Genomic DNA, 18,954 nt, shown 5'->3' with positions numbered 1-18,954 from the left:
GTGGGGCACCAGCCTTTACCTCCAGCTAAAAGCTGGAGGTAAGGCAGGGGGTCTTACCGGCATAAAAGCCCTCATTAACGGCACCGGCATTGGCAGTGCCGGTAATGATGACAAATCCCCTCATGGAGTCCTATGGGAGTTCATGAATGTGGATTTACACCGGCACTCAGAATCTGGCCGCAATGCCACCGGACTGAGTGCCGGAAATGGTATCTACATTTGCTGGTATCCTGGTGGCTCTACCGCCAGGATACAGGCAAACTCAGAATGAGGCCCATTGTCTGGTTCTACTACCAAAACAGTTGCTCTTACAGTAGAGCTCTGTTATCCCTTAACTTCTATGTACATTATTTTGTTCATAAATTCATTCACTGTTTCATATGTGGCTAAAGCTTTAATTTGCGTAGATTTTGCCTGTGTTTACTTCATTTTGCATTTTTCTTTCTTTTCAGCGACTATTTACCCTTCCTAGAGCATCCCGGGCCTCCAATCCAAGTCCTGGGACAGGGCCGCAGAGCGAGGTGTACGACGTCCCATCACCTCAACGCCGTGGTTCATTACTCTCTACGGTAAGTCATGTTTCAGACTGGTTATCTGAGAACCAATGTGTGCGTTGTAAGGCTGTGTATCCTTCTTTACAAACCCTCTGCTAATTAAACAAAGGAGTGTGGGAGCCCCTCTACTGAGTATTAACATGGGCCAAATACTCTGTTTTATGGAATTTCTTCCACTCATGAGGGTCTACAACCACGCTTTAGCTCACTGCACCCCTCAGAGATTTGCATATCAGTCTGGTCGCAGCCACTCCGCCAAGGATATATTCTATTTACCAGTGCACTAAAAGTAGAGTCTGGGCTCTGCACATAAAGTGCTGGATCATACATGCACCTAATCATGAGCAACGTACATAGGGAGCATCCCAGAACTGTTTGTGTTCACCATGAATGTATTATCATGAATCAGCTCTATGAATACAGCCGAAACAAATACATGAAAACTACATGATGCTTAACAAAGATCAGTGCCGCTACATGTTACATTCCAGAGTGCAGGCAAAAGGGGATCAATGTTGTTTTACAGCTGGCTTATTCGCAGATATAAATGTGTTGAAATCATGTTCGAAGAATAATCCATTTCAGGCAAGTAATACATGCCACAGTGCCACCTAGTAACCATCACTGGAAGTTCACCTCCAGTTCAGATCCACATCATCAAGGCATTGTGGATATGCGATTTAGCCCAAATGCAAGCCTTTTGCTCCAGAAAATTGTCTTTTTCTTACAGGGCAGTGCTACTTTATACATAGCTTAATCAACTCTGCAGACAACTACACACCTGGTTAAATGCCCTGTTTCTGGCACACTGTCTCTTTCTTCTACCCTTTCATGCACCTCTCTCCCACATACATGCCCTATTCCACTCAGCGGGTACTTGTCCTGTCCTCTTAGGCCTAGATTTATAATGGCAAATCCAAGCTTCAAGTCCCAGAATTCCAATCCAAAAACAAGACTGGACAAGCACCTCCCGGCATGTCGGCATGTGTGGTCCCTTCCTCTTGCACACTCTCAATCACACTCTCTTCCCATCTCACTTTTTCTCTCTCCCCTTCTCTACTTTTCTCTCTCCCCTCTCTCTCCCTCTTTCTCTCTCTTTATCTCTCTCTACCTCTCTCTTTCTGTATCCCTCTCATGCAACCACACGCTTTTGCACTCTCTCTCTCATACCTTCTCCCTCTTATGCACACTCGCTCTCACATACACTCTCCCTCGTATGCACCCTCTCTCTTTTGAACACTCTTTCTCACAAATCTACTCTGGTTCACCCTCTTTAGCACACCCTCTGACTCCCTCTCGCTCTGGCCCCATGCCATGGGAGAGGGATTTCCATGCTGGTGCACATGGATATCAGTGAGCGGGTCTCACTTCCAGGTTAGTCTGAGTCACTGTAGATGAAGAGGTTGGACAGGCACACTTTTTCAATGCCTTGGGTTTCCAGTAGCAGGCGATGTAACATCAGGAGGAATGGGTGATAGCTCTAAAGAAGAGGGTCCTCAACATCCAGGTGCTGCACAGGGGTGACCGAGAGGAACAGTTTGAAAGATGAACCCATCACCCGAAGGACCACCTGAAGAAGCTGAGGCCATGACTGGTAATTTGCAACGTACAGACTAGTCCCTCTGCAATGCTTAGTGAGATTAAAAGAGTGTTTCAGGAACTACAAATCACTCTGCACCCAACTGGAGTTTCATCAATACCAGGAACAGTGCACTATTCATTCATTTCCGAATGAAACACAGGATTTGGTTTAACAATTAAAACACAGGGGTCTACAAAATGACCCCTCATAAAACTATTCCCCCATTTCACAGTATATTCCCATACTAATTGAGACCATTTGCTTTTCCTCATTGAGTTTGTCCTGATCCCTCTTTTATGGCAGATGGCTTTTCCCTCCACCTGACTCATTTCCCAGATTTAAGTAAAACCCATGGGACTTGGCAGTTTTGCCAAAACAATGAACAACAGGTATACATTTCTTGCCCAGCTGCTGTCTGCAAGATGCAGCAAACCACTCTGACAGCAGTCTTTGTCAGCATAGGCTTGAGGGATGGACCAGTCTGTCATCTATATCCTACTGCTGACCAACAGCACTGAACGCCCTGACATCCAGACCTGGCTCTCTGCTATGAACCATGAGGGCTTCAGACCCCAGTCGGCCACCTATGCCACTTCACCTGGGTTCAACATCGATAGACACCTCACATTGAAACAGCACACAGCAAGGAAGACACAAACAGCTTTGTACCAACGTTCTGTCCTATGGAAAATCAAGGCCTTCGTCCCAGAAAATAACTTAAGTTCCGCTGTCCAAGCATTGGTCCTCACCCACCTGGATGGTGTCAATGCCCTGTTGGAAGGCTTTCCAGTGACTACCCTGGTAATTCTGAGATGTGTCTGGCATGCTGCAGCACGACTCATCAAAGGACTGCAAATTTGTCCACAGCACACCAACCTTCATTGAACTGCAATGGCTTCCGCTGCAAGCCCATATCATCTTCAGATTATGGTGTATCATCAACAATGCTGTCACCCTGAAGTCCCCAAGCTACCTCACTGAGAAACTTAGCATCTCCGGAGGTCTGTGAGCCACAAGAAGTAAGGAAATGTGCAGACCTGGACTCCGACAGTGCAGGAAGGAAAGAACCAGAAGACAGGCCTTCTCTATGTCTGCCTCAAGCCTCTGGAACCTCCTCCCCATGAATATCAGACTTGCACCATCGCCGATAAAGTTCAGGAAAGAGCTCAAGACCTTCCTCTTCAAGGAATGGCTCCTCCCTAACAGCTAGGGCCACACACTCTCCACTCCCCACTACACCTGAGAATCCGTGATCTCTTCCCCACTGTCTCCTCCCCTGGCTGCTAGAAGATCCCTTGTTGCCAATTGCCCACCCTTGCCCTCCCTTGTTAGCTCCCTGCTCCCCTTTTCTCTGCTTGCCCCACTGTGTTTTTCCCCCTATGATTATAAAGCGCTCTGTTGCTGCCCGGAGCTACGTCCGTGCTCAATAAATACCCTAATAATTAATTTTATTATAATAAAATTCTATTTCAGCAAAGGCTTAATGGATGAAGCAGTCTGTGATCGATTTCAGCAAAGGCTTGGGGGATAGAGCGATCTTTCATCTATTTCAGCAAAGGCTTGAAGGATGGAGCAGTCTGTCATTGGCTTGTGAATGAAGGGAGGCAAAGGGCAACTGACACACTTAAGTTGGTGAGTGGGCTTTTCCCTCTCTTGAGGTAGTGTCGTGGAGAAAGAGCTCCTACCAGGCCTAAACGAAGCAGAAGACAACACCACCTTCAACTCTCTGCTTGTGTCAACTGTGAATCCCTCAGACTTTCTGCATTTCCATAGCTGCTTAGAGTTGCACCGAAACAGGGCTGGTCATTCACTGTGGAGGGTAAGAAGCCTCTTGCAATGATGTAAAGCTCTACTTTAAGACCTGACTTTGACTCGATTCTGCCATCACGTCACATGGGGAACTGAAACCATCCATAGCCTACTCTCTCTGAAGCCTTAAGCCTGCACTATGACTTCTCTGAACACACATAGGCGCCCACCATGGACAGGCCAGGATATCCGCACTCCATCCTGTGAAAAGTTGTAGCTCCATCACAGATAAATTCACCTTTCCATCTGTCTTTATCCGGGCTGGTGAGTAGGGTAAATAAGCCTTAAATCTATGTTCTGGTCTGGGAGACCTGGGACTGTGGCCTCTTCTCTCTATGCCCTGCCTAGCGCCAGAAGGTGCTTTGCTTCTCTTTCCAGCCATGTCTTGGGCTTGGAAATCTTAGGCTCAGGCTTGTTCTCCCTTCTCTTTCTAGCCATGTCTTGGGCTAAGAAATCTTAGGCTCAGACCTGTTCTCTGTTGGGCCTGCTCAGTGGCAGAAGGTGTCTTGCTTCTCTTTTCAGTCATACCCTTGGCGAGGAGACCTTGGGCTCAGGCCTGTTCTCTGTTTGGCCTGCTCAGTGGCAGAAGGTGTCTTGCTTCTCATACCAGCCATGTCTTGGGCTAGGAAATCTTGGGCTCAGGCCTGTTCACTGTTTGGCCTGCCCAGTGCCAGAAGGTGTATTGCTTCTCTTTCCAGCCATGTCTTGAGCTAGGAAACCTTGGGCTCAGGCCTGTTCTCCGTTTGGCCTGCCCAGTGCCAGAAGGTGTGTTGCTTCTCTTTGCAGCCATGTCTTGGGCTAGGAAATCCTGGGCTCAGGCCTGTTCTCTGTTTGGCCTGCCCAGTGTCAGAAGGTGTCTTGCTTCTCTTTCCAGCCATGTCTTGAGCTAGGAAATCTTGGGCTGGGGTCTGTTCTCTGTTTGGCCTACCCAGTGGTGCCAGAAGGTGTCTTGCTTCTCTTTTCAGTCATACCGTGGGCTATGAAATGCTGGGCTCAGGCCTGTTCTCTGTTTGGCCTGCCCAGTGCCAGAAGGTGTCTTGCTTCTCTTTCCAGCCATGTCTTGGGCTGTTGCCTCACCTCCCTTTGACCTGGTGGATAACAGATGGCACATCACTTCTCTTTTCAGCTAGAGCCTTGTCTGTGAGACCTTAGGCTGAGGCCTCTTCTCCCTTTCACCTGACTGGTGCCAAAAAGTGCTTTGCTTCTCTCTTCAGCCCGTGCTTTCTGCGTCATGAAGTTGCAATGTCCTAAACAACCCAAACAAGGTGGCGCAATGCTCCCTCTGGGTCCTATTCCATTGGTATTGGGAGGGAGAGTTGTGACACCGGCCTATTCTTTCCTGCCTTCCTAGATCGCCAAGCGCAATGGGAGGACACACGCAGGAATCTAGCGTGATGAGAGCTACAGCACAACGCATCCATGCCATTCTACCGACCCTCACAATCCCGATATGCCGATATCCAGATTTACCCGTTTTGAAAACATTTAAACGGGGTTCCCCCATATCTCTGTTTACACAAAATCCTACCTGCTGACCCCCTTCAATCCCTCCCACCCTAGAATGTCTTACGCAAGCACGCAGCCCAGGGAAGGCAGGGTCCTGTAGTCTCTGCTGGCAGCATTCCGAACGCGGGCTTAGTGCCTGCCATGCATGAAGGTGAGCATGAGGCCCAGGCAAGGCAAGGTTCCTTGCTCTCCTTTGGCAGCATTCGGAACGCAGACATGGCACCTGCCATGCATGAAGGTAAACACAAGGCCACGGGAAGGCAAGGTTCTGTGGTCTCTGTTGGCAGTATTTAGAACGCAGACTTGATGCCTGCCATGCATGAAGGTAAACACGCGGGTCAGGCAAAGCGAGGTTCCGTGGTCTCTGTTAGCAGGATGCAGAACACAGACTTGGTACCTGCCGTGCATGAAGGTAAGCACTAGGCAGAGGGAAGGCAAGGTTCCAGGTTCTCTGTTGGCAGCATTCAGAATGCTGACCTGGCACCCACCATCCATGAAGGTAATCACACGCGCCAGGCAAGGCAACTTCCGTGGTCTCTCTTGGCAGCATTCAGAACGCAAACTTGGCATCTCCCATGCTTGAAGGTAAGCACGAACCCCAGGGAAGGCCGAATATTTGTCAAGGCACAGTCACTCCTTAAAGTAATAGCAATCGAAGGCGTGAGCATTACACGATTAACGAGACAACCCAAGAAGTTATTAGCAAATATGATTTGTTCAAATTATTATCACCTTTTAAAAAACATAAAGCTCAGATGCTTTAGTGCCGTCTTTCCCAAACGGCTAGCACCACTGAGGTTCTGGGTCTGCCTTTAGGTCATACCCCCTGGAGCTTAATCTAGCCATGATCAGGTCCCTGCACAGACATAGCCTTATTTCTAGTCTCAGAGCTAAATCCTCAGGACTTTGAAGGCAATGCATGCGGAATGTGCAGTGCTATCGATGCATGACTTTGCACTGCAAGCGTTTCATAAAAACAGGCAGGTTGCACAATGGAGGAATACAAACGGCTTCACTTGCAATGTTTCGGCTAAATCCCCAAATCCCCATGTGCTTGGACTTGCTTGGACTAGGCAGAGGGAAGGCAAGGTTCCAGGTTCTCTGTTGGCAGCTGCATCATGCGGATTGCGCAATGCCGTCAATGCAGAACCTGGGACTGGACTGGACTGACGAGCGGGCCCGAGACCTTGCTCCCATTTTTACCAGATAGTTTTCTCTTTGTGGGAAGCTATTTCTCTGGCTAACTATTTCATTTCACATGGATGTACGAGAAAATGGGGGGAAAAAACCGCTTCGCAACAACCGAGAAACCATGTCTAAGTCAGCAACCATAGAACCCTTAAGGGGAATGCAACCTTTGGCTCTCAAGATGGTTTGCACTACGACCCCCATGAACCCCCATTATTGACTCTCTGGCTAGGGCTGATGGGAGTCCAAAACATCTGGCAACCCAAAGGTCTCAGACCCCTCCCTGCCTTAGACTCTGAAGGGACCCTTGAATTTGGGAGGAGCTGCAGTTGAGCATATGCCAAGCAATGCAAATATGTAGCAGAAAAAAAGGCCCTACAAAAAGGACTGGCATGACAAGCCTTGCCAATACCTATCAACTGGGAATTAGCCAATTTGATAGTTAAAAATCGATTGAATGGTTTGATTTCATTAAACACAGTATTTCTAGCGAAATGGGTTCTTGATGCTTAGTGTTTTGATAGCTAAAGAGCGAGGGCCTCATTACGAATTTGGTGGTAATTCGGCAGTAAATCTGCTGAATTACTGGCAGATTCGATTACCGTCACCGCCACTTGGTGCCATGGAGTTACCACGTTATTACAAGTGGTGTTAGGGCGGTGTAAATTCCCCATATTTGGAGCCCATAGGACTCCATGGGGATTTTTGGCGGATTTAATGCTGGTGAAATGACTGTGTGATACATCTGCTGATTTTTGGAGGTCAAGTGGAGGAGTTACCTCTAGCAACATCTGGAGGTGAATTCGGCAGTTTTCCTTCAAAAATCTGCCAAAAATCTCCATCCCTCATTGCAAGTTTGGCAGTGTGTGAAAATTGTGGTAATTCCGTTTCCGGACAAAAAGGTGGCAGTAACGGAATGACCACCCCTTTTCCGCTCCGCTAAACCTATAAGGGGGCCCAGTGTCTTGCGCGTACAGTAGAAAGGGGCATAAGTTACAGAGGAAAGGCGACCGAAACTGGGGCTACCTCAGATGACAAGAATGGGAATAATTTCCACTTAAGTCTAAACCTATGTCGGACCAAAACTCTCAGATTACCTGAACACAACTATCCAAAGGCAATATCTTAATGAAAGCCAGTGCAAAAGAGTCACCCCCACTCTGCTGACAGTTTGATAACCAGTGACCCTACATGACAGGGGTGAGGGCTTCAGGAAGGGCTACCCGGGGCACCGCTTGCAGAAGAGCAGAAAGGCTCATGCAAGAGTAGACTGGACCAAGCTCGCAAGAGCCCTGCGCCTATGCTTTTGATGCAATAGGTGTGTTCCATTTAAGGCATCGGTCATGAAAAAAACCTAATTATGTATCACCTACATTGGTATTACTATAACAGTATCAACCTCCTCAATATGTGCCACTCAGACTGAAAAGCAAGAGCTATTATTAGAAAGCTGTGCACATGTGCTCACGGCTGCTTTGTTTCAGCAGAGATGTGCCACCCCGCCTTCAGCCAGAAAGGGATCGCTGCCTGCATTATCAGCCGAATCCTTCCAGCAGCTGCCCTATGATTTCCCACCTACTCCTGAGGAAGCAGAAAAGCTCCACCAGCAAGGCACAACCGAAGGAAACGTAAGTGATGAGTAAAGCACTCAGACACACCCACAGGGTCGCACTGGGGCATAAACTCGCTCCATTTACCAATGGACAAGTGGCCCACAATCACTCATTTCAATGCATTACTATCCTTAACTGACTATGTTCTATCCAAAGGGGTCTTCTGGTCAAATATGTTGCAAATAATGCATTTGAAAACATATTTACTTAGTAACATTGGTTAAAAGCAGTGTAGCAATTTATGAAACGTGCCCACTCTAGCCATGAAAGTGGTCCATTCTGCCCAACGAAACTGGCCCATCCTAGAATCATGGGCTGGCACTTCGGGCATTGCCCTATTGCCTTATTAGCCAGGCCGAGCCTGAACACCAAGATGGTTGAATCTTGTATCAATTTAAATAGTAACACATTTTTGACAAACTAATGGTGTAGGAGTTTCTAGAATTAGATTTAAGTACAGGTCTTGTGTACAGAGGAGCAACCCTGAAAACAGCTTGCATTTCCTTCATTCAATAGTTAATTGCAGGGGTCTGAAACCTTTGGCTCTCCAGATGTTTTGGGCTAAAAATCCCACCAGCCCTAGCCACCTTAGTCAATGGTAGGAGATCATGGGAATTGTAGTCCGACACACCTGGAGAGTGTCAGGTTACATCCACTTGGATTATTGTGAACAAGGCAAGGCTTCTCAGATGACTCCAAACCTTGCTGACGGGTGAGGTCTTTGCAGTACTCTGATTTAGGCCTCCATGCAACACAATCGTCTCAGGGTCTCCTTTTCGGAGTCTCTCTACAGAACATTTCTCTGTGGATCCCTGATGCAGTGCCGGAGAGCACTGCGGACCTGACTTTTCCTGGGCGAATTTTAGCGTGTCCTTGCTGCCATCCTTTTTTGCCCCAAATGGTTTCAAGTTGAAAACCTTTAGGCTTGGACAACTTAGAATCATACAAAGTCAAATACATCCATTTTGAGTGATTCCTTACTTTGGTGCTGCGAGGATTTCCGTCCATAATATAGAGTGAGAGGTCAGATCTGTATGCAATTGACAGCCACAGGCTGGCAACCTGGCCAGGCGGGCTCAGCTCATCAGCCTTCTGTTCAATGATTGATATATTCAATGGCATTAAATTGGTTAACAAATACACCAATCATTACAGGCCATAGAAGTTGAAGGAATCCAGCAAGAAGGGCTTAAAGCAAATCTGATAATATTCGTAATAATAACAGTTCAGCAGAGTTCAATACGTTACTGCATCGTCTGTTGAAATGAACATTTCAGAGCCAATTCTAGATCATCTAAAGATTTTACAGTCCATTATGTGACGAATCGCTGGATTCTGCCACTTCTCCCCAAGGGGGAGCCTTACCTTGTGAGGCTAGGGATGTGAGCCCACTCCGCAATACACTCTCGAGTGGTAGAGGCAAGCGGGACCTCACCGGGAGATACTCCTCTTGAGGACACAGGCTCAGGTTCCTGTGAGGAACTCCCTAAACTTAAGATCAATATGCCTTCTTCAGCAAGATCTTATGAAGATGGATCTGAAGAACGAGTTACAGTTTGTTATTGTCAACCAAGTATACCCATAAGGTCTATGGGAAAAACTGGGGTGAAGAAGATCATTTGAATCAAATTGAATGAGCAATAGACAGAGAGGAAGGACTTGTACGATGTCTCATGGAAGTCCCAGATGAACGTCATAAAACTGGAAGGCGGAGTCCTTACAGAGGGGAAGAGAGACAGTGAAGTTCAAATCAGCTAGTGCTGCCTAGCTGAGAGAGTCCCTGGGGCATCCCATATAGAAAAGAGAACCAGGAGAGAATACCAAACTGACACATTGGAAAGGGGAAGACACACTACAGACTGAAATGAGGAGAGTGCATGTCAGAAGACAGAGAGAACCAAAGCGAGTTTCCAACACACTACGTTAGAAAGAGAAAGAGAGCGAGAATGCCAAAAGGCAGAGGGAAGCAAAGCAAGTTGCTGACACACCACACTTGGAGGAAAAACAGGAGAAAGAGATCAGGAACATTAAAAGAGGGCGTTCCGAGAGACATCCTGACCGCAAAGGGAGGAAAGGTGGTGGCATTACTGCAGGCGAGATGCAGTGGACCTATGGGTCCATAAACAATGCTGACACCACAGAGGCAAAGCTGATGAAGAACAAAACGAAGAAAAGAGCAATGGAGCAATATGCTAGCCTGTTGCTAAATGGAGAAGCCATTCTAACACAAGAAGAAGGAATCCTCAGTCCATGCAGGATCCTTTTGGGAGGCCGCCCTGCCAGGTCCCCAATTTGTGAGGATGCCCTGTGTGGCAGGGCGGCCGGATGGGCCAATTTCTAAGCCAGCAGCTCTGGGCTGTAAAGAACACCCCGACACCAGCATCTGGCTGCAACTGCCGAGCGGAAGACGAATCAACTAATTTATTTACCATGGTCACCTGGTCACACATGTGACCTGCAACATGTGACTCAGCAGGAGTCCTGTGGCTTGGTGCTGATGTCACAACAGACCCCAGTGACGTTACCCCTACAAAACACAGGTAACGGGGAAAACGGGAGACCCGGGACGGGGAAAAGAGAGAAAGATAATCATTACGGGGACACACATACTCGTCCCAGTCAACAAGCAACATTGAGAATACAGAGAGAGAGTGCTAATCATTACTGGGACCTGCCTACACATCCCAGTCAACCAGCAATATTGAGAATACCAAAGAGAGTGCTAATTATTGCTGGAACACTCATACTCATCCCAGTCCAAAGAAAGCCTTAAAGATGTCAAGAGAAAGTGGTAATAATTACCAGAACATTCCTACTCGTCTCAGTCAAAACGAAGTAGGAAGATTATCCAAGAGAGAGTGATCATCATTACTGGAACACTCCTACTCGTCCCAGTTTAGAAGAATTACTAAAAGGAAGTGACAAAGAATGTTGGGACTTTACACCCTGGGTTGATAAGGATGAGAAGGTCATAATAAAAGACTGGAACAACTGTTGTGAGGATAAAGAGAAAAGTATTAAAATATCCTATAACAGGAAAAGGATAAGTAAAATAACAGAAGAACAAAAAAGAGTGAAACCCATACAACAGGAGGAGGGAGTCATTATCCTGTCCCTTGGTTATTGTAATAGTGATAGAGTCAGAATAGGGTCGTTTTTGGACAGTGAACTGAATTTGATTTAAGACTAGAACCGACGACTGACGAACACCTCAGTTAGTTTGTCAGGAAGGGAACCCCCATAGTTTAGGGAAAGCTAGGAGCTTACACCTTTTTGTTGAAACTACACTACAATGGAAAATGAGAGTCTGTGTCCTTCTTCTGGCCCACCACAATTATCTCTGGGATTCCAGCACGCCAATTTTAAGGGTCTCCCTTTAATACCAAGCATCCAAGGTTCTTACTGTACAATGATGCTGTTCATGAGAGTACAAGGTACACAAACAAATTAATTGGCTAATTACAACCTAAGAAAGATCAGGGTTTTATGCAGTGTGGCTAAAGAGAAAATACATCTAGCTGTTAAATCAAAAGGAGAGATATCATTTAGAACTGAATCTGCTTTTACAATGAATGGCCAAACAAGAAATACATGTGATAGAAAACCGTAAAAAGCAGGTGGATGCCTATGTATGCAAATTCGACTTTTATTTCTTGATTGAACCTTGTGATTCAAAATTACCATGGGCCGCACATCCTGATATGTCTCCCAAAATATCAGTGTCCTGCCCTTTTAAAATAAAAAATAAAATAAAGAAATGCAATTGATAATTATTGTATATAACCAAGTGCATGATCCTTCTGAGTTTCTTTCACTAACACTGTGTGTCTTACACTTTAGGTCTACGATGTGCCGCCCCCCATCAGAAGAGATTTCGCCGAAAAGGACCGAGATTTTGAGCCTTCAACCCCAGACCATTACAAAACATTGCCAAATCCTCGCAAGTCAGACTGGATTTATGACATACCCGTGTCACCAGAGAAAATTGGGATGACTACAACCCCACCGAGTATTTCTCCGGAGAGACCAGTCCTTTATAATATGCTAGCGGAGCGGCGTGAATCAGGTTCCTGCTATAATGTTCTTTCATCATATGTGGAAGGCAGAGCAGGAAATTCACAAATATATGATGTACCGCCAGTGCAGAAGAAACAAAGTTTTTCAAGTCAACCAGTTTATGATGTGCCCACCTCTCGTGATATGCCGATTTTGCGACCGAATGGAAACTATGATGTTCCACCAAACTATCTAATCAACAAGATGGAGCAACAAAGCTCCAAGGAAATCATTTATGATATCCCAAAAGGTTCTCCAACAGCACCAAATGCAGGGAGTCAAAGTGTAAGGAACAGTGGTTATGAAACTCAGATATATGACATTCCACCACCATTACCACGCGATAACAAATCATCTTGTTTGTCACTGGAGCAAGACAGACTGTCCGTGGCCAGCACAGAAAGCAGAGGCAGCACATTTTCGATGTCGTCGTCGACTTCTATGGATTCCTTTTCTGCGTCGTCGTCATCTGATGAATCAGCTAAAGAAGTTACACTGAAGCTTGACGTAGCCATTGAGAGGTTGTCCCAGCTGCAGCATAGAGTTGCTAGCGCAATAGCAAGCTTGATGATCTATGTGAGCAGCAAGTGGAGATTCCAAGAGTACCTTGAGGAGAACCTTGAGGAAATCCACCGGTCTGTCGACAGCATAAAAGAATCCCTAGCAGAATTCTTGGACTTTGCTCAAGGGGTGAAGTGGAACGCAGTCCACTTGACGGACACCAACCTTCAAATAAAAATAAACAAACAGCTGCACATCATTACAGACTCTTACCAAATCCTTCTGGAAACCAGGGAAGCACTCAACAAGTGCAAATGGTCGCTGGGTGTTCTGGTTGTTACCAAGCCTCAGACCAGTCCAGATGCCCTTGACCGATTTGTCATGGTGGCCCGCACAATACCAGAGGACATCAAGCGCTTTGTATCCATTATCATTGCCAATGGAAAGCTGCTCTTTAAAAACAATTCAGAGAACAATGAGGCCAAGAGCCCCAAACCGCAGGAGCAAAGCTTGCCATGGTCAAAAACAGAAATGAAAGAGAAGGACACGACTTATCCTCGTGTTAAGCAGACTGAAGGCAGAGGGAATGTGGACATCACCATAAGGAATGCGATAGAAGAATGTGAATATGTTCATCTGCAGGTGAGTGCAAACTATACCTTGCTCAGTAATAAGACATACATACTGTGATTCTTGCTGTGTCCAGGAGGCAGTGGCAAGACCTGTGGCTGGCCTAAACAATACAAGTCGGCGTCGTCCCTATTGATAACCATTCAGTGGCTCCCCTTCAGAGACTGAGTGAAGCTTAACATCTTAGGACTCACATACAAGTATCTGCAGGTTGCAGTCCTCTGGGTAGGGCCAGCACTAAACAAACATTCAAATAAATAAATTACTCCACAATAAACCTGACCTCTGTGTGCCAGAGAAACACCTGCACTCAGCCATCATCCTTCTGCCCATGCTACTAATCAGATGAAAAAGACAGCTTTTCATGCCCGTTTTTAGTTTTGGCTGTTAGGTATGAGTGCGCGGAGAGAGGCGAGTGGCGACTGGACGCCCGGGACCTAGGAGGAAAGACGGCAGTTTATTGGTTGTTTTTACATGTTCTTTTCCTCGTAACTGGTCTAGTTTTGCCTTTCTTGCTGCTCCGCGTGGCATTGATTAGTTCGCCATCTCAGCTGCATGAATCCTTACATAGATAATAGACGGAAAAAGGTCCCTGATTACAATAGACCAATATTGCAGAAGGCATGTTACTGTTTCTAACAGTCCGCACGGGCACAAACAGGCGTGGACTACCCTACAGGGGAGTGGGGTAATGCTCAAAGGGAGCCCATCTGGCTAGCGTGGGCCACATTTGATAGCCAAAGTGGTCCAGGTTGACCATCAAAATGGTGGTGCCGTGTGCATCTACAGTTTCCCTGCGCTCTCTGCTTTTCTAACGCCTTGCACCATACTCCCGTTCTCATCTCACTACTACTCCCGGCACTGCTCCTCATAAAGCTTCAGACATACTTTGCTTCATCTCCAATTTTAAAATGCCTTCAGACTGTGCGGCTGCCATCTTGAGACTCCTCCGATTTCGCCCTGGCAAGCAAGATGCGATGCCGTATAGATTAGCCTTTTAATCAGCGGTAAAAGACATTTACCAATGCCCTAGATCACATTTGTGACAACTGTGATTTCCACGTCGTGCCCTCTTGTGCTCTTAATTGCAATTCTCAGTCCTGATAAGCACATACGCCATACTTACGCACTTGGACATGTTGCAGGAATGATTTCATGTTAGGGCGCATTGACACCTAATGATTATTCGGGGTAGTTTGGCGCTCATCATGCACAGGGAGATATTATCCCGCCTGTGAGATGTGTGCGGCGATGCAGAGGAACACGAATGATTTTTATTTTTTTTTCTTCAGAAAAAAGAAGAGTTTGAAAAAATCCTGAACCTCACACTGCACCGAAGAATGTCCAATAAACAGCAACTGGAGGAAAAGGTAATGCATACAAATATTAAATAAATAATCATACTGACCGGTTAAAGGGCACATATTCTGCAGTGTCTTCAGTGACTAGTGGTGGCATAAATGACAGCGAATCATTTTACTAACCCTAAATTATTCTCTAAGTGCTGACAATGAATTCGGGTTTATTAACGAGCCCTTCGGTACTCAGTTCGTGAACGTTGTAAGGATTGCAGTCCGGATGGTATTCACAATGGAGAGCTGCATGTCAGACAAGCATCTCTATAGCAGGTGCCCAACTCCCTGAGCTATCTTATTTTGGCACACAATTGAAAATGACCTAGAGGAACATAGTTCACCAGCCCCCCAAAAAAAGTAGTAATGCTACGATACAAATCATTGTTGAAAAGCCATGTGGTGTACTGTATCTAGTTTGTCACAACTAAAGTCGACGGGTTAGCATATCCTGTCTCAACCCACTCGAAGTTTTAGCACATCAAAGGACACATTTATCCTTCAATTTATTCCTCAAATTTAGTTCCCTAAAGATTACTGAATATCCCTGCAGAATCACTTCTTATCCCTAGGTGTATGAGACTAGCCCTGGTAGTGTGCGCTGGTGTATCGCCTATCAAGGTTAGGGGATAGAAGAGAAAAGCTCACCCTATCCTCTCTCACTACTTTCGTCATGTACTAACATTAGGAGCACATTTGTTTTGGAAGTCAATTACTTCTATTTTATTTATATTGCTTCCAAGTTGTGTGACTTACCAGATTGCTAAAAAAGCGAGAGCATATGGGCAATCAACTTTTGTCATATGCGTCTCAATATTAACTAGTACTGCAAGTTTAAAATATATAATATAGATGTTATTCAACCAGGCACAATATTGTTCCTATGGGTCAGGGGGGTCGGGTAATCAGCCCGAACCACTACTAGTAGCTGATTACCCGACCCCCCTGACCCATAGGAACAATATTGTGCCTGGTTGAATAACAGCTATATTATATATTTTAAACTAGCAGTACTAGTTAATATTGAGACGCATATGACAAAAGTGTATTACCAATATGCTCTCACTTTTTTTGCAATCTGATAAGTCACACAACTTGGAAGCAATATAAATAAAATAAAAGTAATTGACTTCCAAAACAAGTGTGCACTGTTCCCAGCCTTGGAGAGGACACTTTAGTTTCAATAGCAGAACAAACATAAAGGCGGCATGCGAACATGGGTGCAGGCTACAAGCCATAAGGGACGATTCAGTAGCCTTGATGTTGATAAGGAGAGATGTGAGATACACATGTGCCTCAAATGCCAAAGGCCCTCATTACGACCCTGGCGGAAAGGGGTTTACGCCGGCGTAAAGCATGGCGTACCTTTCCGCCTGACTACGAGTTCCCGTAGCGCCATGGTGATTTTTACGCCTGCTTTTTGCAGGCGGAAAAATCCATGGCGCTACGGGACTTGTTGTTAATTACGCCACCGTAATTTACGGTGGCGTAATTAACGCCTTCCCCACTCCCATTATACCCTATGGGGCAAAAATGGGAATGGGGAAGGGTAAATGGGGATTGGGGACTTACCGCCCCGCCAAGGTCGGAATGGGGCGGTAAGTCCGCCAACCCCCATGGCGGAGTTGGCAGCTTTGCGCCATGGACCATGGTGCAAATTGCACCATGGTCCTCCGCCAGGGTCGTAATGAGGGCCAAAGAATGGTAGAGGATTCAAGCTTCAAGATTTTACTTTGAAAGGGGTTGACCCAGAAGAGGTGATTTACTTTTCGGGATGGGGCTCCTAGGAAGCAGCATGGGGTGCGGGGGGGTGGGGGGGCTCAATGGGAGGTGTAGAGCAGGAGATCAAGGCTATTCGAGCCAAGGCTAAGGATATCTGTGTGATCTTAGCTGATGATGACACATTGGTTAAACAAGTGACGAGGCCCTAGGGAGAGCAAAATATGTGACCATGCATAGGGAGAGCTAAAGACGGTGGTCAAAGTGTACAAAAATGGTAATGAAACTATGACGCCTCTTCTGCCACCTCTTGCCCCCTTTCCATCCTCTCTCCCCCAATATAAACCGCCGACCTGGCGCTCTGCCTCTCCTCCAGTCCCCCCGAACTCTGCGTTTTAGAACTGTTCTATAAAAACGGAGAGAAACACAGTGAAAGGAAATGCATCTTGCGATCATCATTACTTGCATTCACTGTTCCCCACACAGTACAACTTTATCTAGCCCACCCCCTTTCAATCACTCACTATTCAGACCATCATGCCAAAGACGATAGCCACTTCCAGTACTCATGCACAGCTATTATCATGCTTAAATACAGAAGACAAACTGCAGCAGAGCTCTTCTGACCTAGGAAGACAGTTTTCTAGCACTGGAAACAGCTGAGTGCAGTGTTGTGTGGTGTGACAGCTTCGGAATGGACTTTGGGGCTCACTCATGCAATTTGTGGAATTTGTGAGCCGAAAAACGGGGATTTGTGCGCCATTCTGCCCACAAATCCCCATTTGTTAAATAGGGATTTGCGGGCAGAATGGCGCACAAATCCCCGTTTTTCGGCGCACAAATTCCATGAATCAGCCCCATAATGTCCCAAGCAGCCAAGTGAAATACACTGAAGCAATGATGTTGCTGCATGATAGCTCAGTGAGTTATGACCCTAGCGCATAACCTGCCTGTGAGGCTAGCAAAACACAAAAGTGCACCCTTTCTAAGGTAATGAAGTACATCATAGCGAAGCTACAAACAAATGTGGTGGAATCCGGTAATCAACCAAAGTTTCACTATGTTCGGGTTCAGTTGAACTTTTAAGAGATTATGGTGACAGTTTAAGGGTTAAGCTCATGATAATTCATGTTGATAAAATGTTGTAAGTATTGGATTGAAAAGATTAGGCCTTCTTCATCCCAGCACATGTTCAAAGCACACAAAGTATGAAGATAATGGTATAGGCCTGAAGTTCAGAAACCTTCCTGCCAGAGATGCTCAGAGAAAGCAACATGTCTAAATAACTAATGATTTGACCGGGCTGTTTCCTTAATTTAGAAACCAAAGTAACTCTTATTTTGCAGCTGAGAACAAATTTCAATCTTTAAAAAACACACCTAAGGCTAAATTTACATAAAGTAATGGAAATAAAAAATGCACAGGCGATACATTTTTTTTATTTGCATTACTTTGAAAAATGCACAGGCCAACTATGCACAACCTTATTGCTGCATAAGGGATGTGCTGGCCAGGCATTCTTTCATACATTAGTGTCAGGCGCATATGGGGTCCTCCCTGCACTCACCGAAATTCTGGGAGTGCATTTCATCATAACCAGCTCTTACACGGCCCCTCATTGTGAAGTTGTAAAAAAGAAAAAGTATTCCTATCCCTGTTTGAGGGATAGTAATGTAAGTGGAACAGCAGTATCTCGGGCATGCATGAACGTCAGAAATGACCCTGTCATGCATAACACTTCTCCTGCACCTGTCTCATGGTGGTACACGAGAACACATGTGTTTACTGTGTATCTAACTGTGCATCCATTCCTAATTTTGGAATGTGCATTAAAATGTGCAGAAATGCCCTTTTTTGTGCAAATACGGAAAGGGGGTGAATAAGGGAATCTGAATGTGTGCATTATAAAATAGATCAAATCGTTTTTGGGTGCAAGTGATGAGATGCACCAGGACATCTCATCACTTGTGCCAAGATAGGTTTTGAGATTAGGCCTCTTACTGTAGGTTTATGTCATGTGTCTTTTTTCCAAATTACACACCTTATAAAATTGACATCCTACCTGACTAAATGGTATTGCCTTATGGGCCCTCAGAGTTTGCATCATGAATGCTTGCCATGTGACTGACTGCCTCAGCCCTACTGGTCTTTCTCAGGTCCTTGACCTGCACCCATGGACTCTATTATTAAATAAATAACCTCAGCAGTCTCCATGGAAGCACACTTAGCTGCCTGACATGTGTCTTACTCTGCTGGTCAGACATGCCAAATTTCCCTACTGTAACTTTACTAATTGGATCAACTTCAAAAGGATGAAGTGCTGAGTTCCTCTTACCCAGATTCAATCCTGGGCCCTGCAGTTTACACATAAATCTAATCTTCTGAGATGTATTACTGCACAGTTTAATGTGGTGCCCTACTTGGATAACATTAACAGATGCACA

General features: G+C 45.8%; 1 protein-coding gene across 3 annotated transcripts in view; it reads left to right on the top strand.

Moving 5' to 3' along the window:
- Positions 1 to 18,954, top strand: part of CASS4 (Cas scaffold protein family member 4) — a 144,377-nt gene that overhangs the window by 114,684 nt on the left and 10,739 nt on the right. For 2 of the 3 annotated variants that reach the window (XM_069651117.1, XM_069651116.1), the window contains exons 3-6: positions 453 to 569; positions 8,127 to 8,267; positions 12,093 to 13,451; positions 14,732 to 14,809. In XM_069651117.1, the coding sequence (XP_069507218.1) occupies positions 453 to 569; positions 8,127 to 8,267; positions 12,093 to 13,451; positions 14,732 to 14,809 (1,695 nt within the window). The remainder of the gene's footprint in view (positions 1 to 452; positions 570 to 8,126; positions 8,268 to 12,092; positions 13,452 to 14,731; positions 14,810 to 18,954) is intronic. The other variant, XM_069651118.1, reaches the window with a different exon arrangement.

The sequence above is a fragment of the Ambystoma mexicanum genome, chromosome 3p, assembly GCF_040938575.1.
Source record: "Ambystoma mexicanum isolate Mex_15411 chromosome 3p, UKY_AmexF1_1, whole genome shotgun sequence".
In the NCBI taxonomy this organism is placed as follows: domain Eukaryota; kingdom Metazoa; phylum Chordata; class Amphibia; order Caudata; family Ambystomatidae; genus Ambystoma; species Ambystoma mexicanum.
This window is presented reverse-complemented; position numbering and strand designations above follow the sequence as displayed.